The following is a 7021-nucleotide window of genomic DNA, read 5'->3' as shown; positions in this document are numbered from 1 at the left end:
TGGAAGAAACAAGCCTGAAACCTTGAACATAGAGTGCACCCTGTGGAATTGCTATTGGACCAGGTCTCTCTTGGAAAAGAGATATTATCTCAATGAGAAAAAACCTGTATAAATAAACGTTAAAAAAATAAATAAATAAAAAAAATAAAAAATATATTTTGAGCTAGATTTAATTATTTCCCAATACCTTTCCGTTGTAAGAGCATGGGCTCTCTCAAAAAAAAATTCTGGTTGGGTTTTCTTTGGATTTCCTCCTACTATATCTATTGTGTTAAAGTTTCCTACATTATTTTAAAATTTCTTCCAACTTCAAAGTGTCTTCTTTCCAATGGTGCCAATTATATGCATATCCTGGGCCTGAGCAACAGACACGTCAGTCAGAAAAAAGGACCATAGTCTGAAGTTCAGAAAAATGTGTGGTGTTCACATGAAAGGATTCCAAATGCGGATTCCAAAAACCACTTACACTCCTTCTACTCCTTCTCCTTTTAGTCTTTCTCCTCCTTCTAATCCTTCTCCTCCTTTTACTCCTCCTCTTCCTTCTACTCCTTCTTCTTTTAGTCTTTCTCCTCCTTCTACTCCTTCTCCTTTTAGTCTTTCTCCTCCTTCTACTCCTTCTCCTCCTTTTACTCGTCCTCCTCCTCCTCATTTTACTCCTCCTCCTCCTACTCCTCCTCCTCATCATACTCCTCCTCCTCATTTTACTCCTCCTCCTGCTCACCTCCTCCTCCTCCTCCTCCTTTTACTCCACCTCTTCATACTCCTCCTCCTCCTCCTTTTACTCCTCCTCCTCCTCCTCCTCCTTTTACTCCTCCTCTTCATACTCCTCATCATACTCCTCCTCCTTTTACTCCTCCACTTCATACTCCTCCTCCTCCTCCTCCTCCTTTACTCCTCCTCTTCATACTCCTCCTCCTTCTCCTCCTTTTACTCCTCCTCATCATACTCCTCCTCCTCCTCCTTTTACTCCTCCTCATCATACTCCTCCTCCTCCTCCTTTTACTCCTCCTCTTACTCCTCCTCCTCCTCCTCCTTTTACTCCACCTCTTCATACTCCTCCTCCTCCTCCTTTTACTCCTCCTCTTCATACTCCTCCTCCTCCTCCTCCTTTTACTCCTCCTCTTCATACTCCTCCTCCTTCTCCTCCTTTTACTCCTCATCATACTCCTCCTCCTCCTCCTTTTACTCCTCCTCTTACTCCTCCTCCTCCTCCTCCTTTTACTCCACCTCTTCATACTCCTCCTCCTCCTCCTTTTACTCCTCCCCCTCCTCCTCCACCTCCTTTTACTCCTCCTCTTCATACTCCTCCTCCTCCTCCTCCTTTTACTCCTCCTCTTCATACTCCTCCTCCTCCTCCTCCTTTTACTCCTCCTCATCATACTCCTCCTCCTTTTACTCCTCCTCTTCATACTCCTCCTCCTCCTTTTACTCCTCCTCCTCCTCCTCATCATCATTCTCCTCCTCCTTTTACTCCTCCTCCTCCTCATACTACTCCTTCTACTCCTCCTCATCATACTCCTCCTCCTCCTCCTTTTACTCCTCCTCTTCATACTCCTCCTCCTCCTCCTCCTTTTACTCCTCCTCATCATACTCCTCCTCCTCCTCCTCCTTTTACTCCTCCTCATCATACTCCTCCTCCTCCTCCTCCTTTTACTCCTCATCATCATACTCCTCCTCCTTTTACTCCTCCTCCTCCTCCTCCTTTTACTCCTCCTCCTCCTCATCATCATTATCCTCCTCCTTTTACTCCTCCTCTTCATACTCCTCCTCCTCCTCCTTTTACTCCTCCTCATCATACTCCTCCTCCTCCTCCTTTTACTCCTCATCATCATACTCCTCCTCCTCCTCCTTTTACTCCTCCTCTTCATACTCCTCCTCCTCCTCCTCCTCCTCCTTTTACTCCTCCTCCTCCTCCTCCTTTTACTCCTCCTCCTCCTCCTCATCATTCTCCTCCTCCTTTTACTCCTCCTCCTCCTTTTACTCCTCCTCCTCCTACTCCTCCTCCTCATCATCATACTCCTCCTCCATACTCCTCCTCCACCACATCCTTCTACTTCTCTTTCTACTACCCCTCCTCCTCTTCTTCCTCTTCCTCTTCCTCCTCCTCTTTCTATTCCTCCTTCTCATCCTCCTCCTCATACACCTCCAAGCAGTGTGTTTTCCTTCCATATCTATCCATGATTAGTCAAGTAACACCCCTATAACTTCTCATGTCCACTTCAACCCCTTCCACTCCAACAGGCCCCAACACTGATTAAACTCTCCTCTCCGCCCAAGGGGGTCACTGAATAGATTACGACATCCTGTAGTTAGGGTCAGTGATTAACCAGACGGCTTCTTTATGCTCACCAGCCCCCCTGTGATTTTGCCATTTGTACGCCTCACTTCCTCCCATTGGGGAGATCAGAGAATAGACAAGGGGACGTTCCTCCCAGGACCTACTTAAATATCCCAAGGCTCTATTGTAGCCCCACTCACATCGTGGGCTGAGGAGGAGTAATGGATAGGAACGTCGTTGCCATAAAACTCTCCACATGTTTTAGAACCAACAGTCCCTTTCTGTGCTGGGCGTCACCCCTAATTAAGATGCTATTGAGACCCCTTGCCTGTAATTAGGCATCAGTTCTTATCCACAGGGAGCTGAAAGAGCAACAAGCTCTCACAGTCTCATGTCAGAATTAGACGTTCATCCACGTTACTCAAATGTCAAATTTAGAAATAGTTCAAACAACTTTCTATCGCTGGATTTTAACATGCAACCTTTGGCACCAGAGGGAGATGCTTACGCCCATCCACCATCCCCACACACAATATTCTAGCAAAACCAAAACCTACTTGGAGATAATAGCGCTCACTGTTACCCCAAGTGGCGTGTTTCCACACCATCTCCCGACGTCCTCGGACATGGATGGATGTCAAATACTGACTTGTATCACTGGTGACCTGGCAGGAAAGAGCCAGGTCACCTCCCAGCCCTCGTCCATATGGATTGATGAGGAATTGGAATATTGTATGGTTGAGAAGGATGAGGCAAAATAAATGGAAAATAGTTCTGGCTGTACAACCGCTCGGCAAATGTACTGCAAATTGAGAAATCATGTGACTAAATTGAATTTAAAAAAGAAACCACACTATGAAACAAAGATAAATGGGAAAATAATGACAGTAAAAAGCTTTGGAGAACCTTTTTAAACAAAATGTTGGGCAAAAAGGTAAACTCAGCTCATAATTCATTGAATCAGATTGCTTATTCATCACAAAATCCACTGACGTTGACAACTACTTTAATGATTTTTTTCATTGACAGGATTAGCAAACTTATGGATGACATGCCAGCAACAAATGCTGTCACTACACATTCAAGTACAGTATATCATAAAAATGAGTACGCCCCTCACATTTTTGTAAATATTTGAGTATATCTTTTCATGTGACAACACTGAAGAAATTACACTTTGCTACAATGTCAAGTAGTGAGTGTACAGCATGTATACCAGTGTAGATTGGCTGTCCCCTCAAAACAACTCAACACACAGCCATTAATGTCTAAACCGCTGGCAACAAAAGTGAGTACACCCCTAAGTGAAAATATCCAAATTGGGCCCAATTAGCCATTTTCCCTCCCCAGTGTCATGTGACTCGTTAGTGTTATACAAGGTCTCAGGTGTGAATGGGGAGCAGGTGTGTTAAATTTGATGTCATTGCTCTCACACTCCCTCATACTGACTGGTCACTGGAAGTTCAACATGGCACCTCATGGCAAAGAACTCTCTGAGGATCTGAAGAAAATAATTGTTGCTCTACATAAAGATGGCCTGGGCTATAAGAAGATTGCCAAGACCCTGAAACTGAGCTGCAGCATGGTGGCCAAGACCATACAGCGGTTTAACTGGACAGGTTCCACTCAGAACAGGCCTCGCCATGGTCGACCAAAGAAGTTGAGTGCACGTGCTCAGCGTCATATCCAGAGGTTGTCTTTGGGAAATAGACGTATGAGTGCTGCCAGCATTGCTGCAGAGGTTGAAGGGGTGGGGGGTCAGCCTGTCAGTGCTCAGACCATACGCCGTACACTGCATCAAATTGTTCTGCATGGCTGTCATCCCAGAAGGAAGCCTCTTCTAAAGATGATGCACAAGAAAGCCCGCAAACAATTTGCTGAAGAAAAACAGACTAAGGACATGGATTACTGGAACCATGTCCTGTGGTCTGATGAGACCAAGATAAACTTATTTGGTTCAGATGGTGTCAAGCGTGTGTGGCGGCAACCAGGTGAGGAGTACAAAGACAAGTGGGTCTTGCCTACAGTCAAGCATGGTGGTGGGAGTGTCATGGTCTGGGGCTGCATGAGTGCTGCCGGCACTGGGGAGCTACAGTTCATTGAGGGAACCATGAATGCCAACATGTACTGTGACATACTGAATCAGAGCATGATCCCCTCCCTTCGGAGACTGGGCCGCAGGGCAGTATTCCAACATGATAACGACCCCAAACACACCTCCAAGACGACCACTGCCGTGCTAAAGAAGCTGAGGGTAAAGGTGATGGACTGGCCAAGCATGTCTCCAGACCTAAACCCTATTGAGCATCTGTGGGGCATCCTCAAATGGAAGGTGGAGGAGTGCAAGGTCTCTAACATCCACCAGCTCAGTGATGTCATCATGGAGGGGTGGAAAAGGACTCCAGTGGCAACCTACCTGGAGCTGAAAAAGAGTCTTCCATCCCTCATGCACAAGGAGCTGAAAGAGGTACTCCCCATTTTGCATGAGAATCGCCATTGGCACTGATGTTAATGTCAGCATTTGTTTGGTTACATGAGGCGCAGAAGCCGAGCAGGCTATTTACTCTCCAAATTAAAAATGGATGAATAATTTATGTCGAAGTAATATATTTTTTTCAAGGCACCTTTCTGAAACTCAAGGACATGGACAATACAATTGCCAGCACATTGAATACCTCAAAATGACTAAATTACTCAATCATGTTTTCTGACAAGAATTCTTCTTCTCCAATTACTTTCAGGAACATTCAATTGACAAGTAAGAAAGGCTTCTCAGGATCTCAATCCTGGAAGACAGAGGGAGGTTATTTTGTGATAAACATGGCTGGTTAACGAGACGAGCCCTTTTAACAATAACATCAACAACAGAGTTATTATTACATTGTGCTAAAGCATTTTAGCATTTTGTGCTAAAGCATTTTAGCAATATTGAAAGATTTTTTTCAAACAGTTTCACAAATTAAGATGACCTAGGAGGAACATTTTTTGTTTGGGTAGAATTGTGTGTCTTTATACTTGTGCATGAATATGTCAATGACTCAGAGAGATTGGACTTAAAAAAATAATATTTGCTTCATGGGTGAAACATTAGCAAAAACCTAATTACTGGTAGTGCTAGGGTTCCAGTACTAAAACCTGGTCAGAAACTTTACAAAACAAGTACTTTCGTCATTTCATGGGTCACTAAAGTTCCATGTCAGTGGTTCTTCAGAATGCCAAACAAACTTCCCAACTAACCCCCGTAACCTCCTTCTTTTCCAACATGCTGTTGTTTTGCATCACCACTCAACTAACCTCAACCCTATTTCCGAACCCTGTCTGATTCCCACTGGATCCTGTTCCCGACCACAGGTGAGCGTAGCATCAGGCTAGCCGCCAGCGGGAGCTGAGGTATTAATAGCAGTCTACATCACCTTAAATACAAAACACAGGCAGGTTGCTATCGAGATGAGGTCATACCAAAGCAGGTGTGCAACAACAACAAAAAGTTGACATTTTCCCAATTTGCACAACATGTTCCAACTGCTTATCAAAGGTTGCTATCAATAGTTACTACATGGACCCTGTTAAAATGATAGTTCAGTAGGAGCTAGATAATAGATCATTTGTAGTTTCACATATTTAGATATTTGTTTCCTTACCGTACGTTATCAGCCTTGATTGAGAACTCCTTGACTACATCCAAAATAAGGGCACAAATATATAAATATGTAAAATCGCTGAAGCTTCCCATTTAAAGATGGAATCCTTAGTTGCTACATCCATTTTTTGGGCTTATAAATTAATTAAAGTACCTTCAGAAAGTATTCATTCATTCACTGATCTGTTTCACCTGTCTTTATGATTGTCTCCACCCCCCACCAAGTGTCGCTCATCTTCCCCATTATCCCCGGTGTATCTATACCTGTGTTCTCTGTTTGTCTTTTTCCAGTTCGTCTTGTTTGTACGAGTCAACCAGCGTTTTGTGTCTCAGGTTCTTTTTAAAGTCAATTTTTTTCTAGCCCTCCTGGTTTTGACCCTTGCCTGTCCTGACTCCGAGCCCGCCTGCCTGACCACTCTGCCTGCCCCTGACCCTGAGTCTGCCTGCCGACCTGTACCTTTGCCCCCTCTGGATTACCGACCTCTGCCATACCCTGACCCCTGCCTGCCTTGACCTGTCTATCTCCTGCGCCTGTTGGAATATTAAACTATTGTTTATTCAATGTGGTCTTCTTCTGGGTCTTACCTTCATTCCTGATAGTATGAACTGGCCATGACTGACCCAGCAGACCCGGGCCAGCTGTGCAACGCCATCTCATCCCAAGGAGCCTCCATTGGCAGTCACGAGGAATTGCTTCGTGGGCTGATGGAGGGGGTCCAAACATTGGCTGAGCGCCATGACTCGGTGTTGGACATGCTGTTGGCGCCCCACCGTCCCTCATTAACTAGGCAGTTAGCAGCGCCGCAGCCCCTTCCCGGGAGCCCCGGTTGCCTCCACCAGAAGAGCTGAGCACCTGTCAGACTACATCCAAAATGCCCATCACAGTGCCATCCATTTATTTTACCAAAGCGCCTTATACCACCCACCACTGCGAACTGTATGCTCTAGTCGGCTGGCCCTCACTACATATTCGTCGCCAGACCCACTGGCTCCAGGTCATCTATACGTCTATGCTAGGTAAAGCTCCGCCTTATCTCAGCTCACTGGTCATGATAACAACACCCACCCGTAGCATGCGCTCCAGCAGGTATGTCTCACTGTTC

At 45.3% G+C, this 7021-nt stretch overlaps 1 protein-coding gene across 1 annotated transcript; it reads left to right on the top strand.

Moving 5' to 3' along the window:
• Window positions 1–1402: 1402 nt before the first annotated feature.
• On the top strand, window positions 1403–6767 carry LOC135525075 (uncharacterized protein DDB_G0271670-like; the record flags this gene model as incomplete). The annotated part of the gene is made up of 4 exons (XM_064952832.1): window positions 1403–2152; window positions 4611–4745; window positions 6210–6251; window positions 6519–6767. Coding segments are annotated over 4 exons (1176 nt in total), but the record flags the coding sequence as incomplete, so codon positions are not given.
• Window positions 6768–7021: the final 254 nt, after the last annotated feature.

This window comes from Oncorhynchus masou, chromosome 31 (assembly GCF_036934945.1).
Source record: "Oncorhynchus masou masou isolate Uvic2021 chromosome 31, UVic_Omas_1.1, whole genome shotgun sequence".
In the NCBI taxonomy this organism is placed as follows: Eukaryota; Metazoa; Chordata; class Actinopteri; order Salmoniformes; family Salmonidae; genus Oncorhynchus; species Oncorhynchus masou.
The sequence above is the reverse complement of the archived record's forward strand: the minus strand, read 5'-3'. Positions and strand labels throughout refer to the sequence as shown.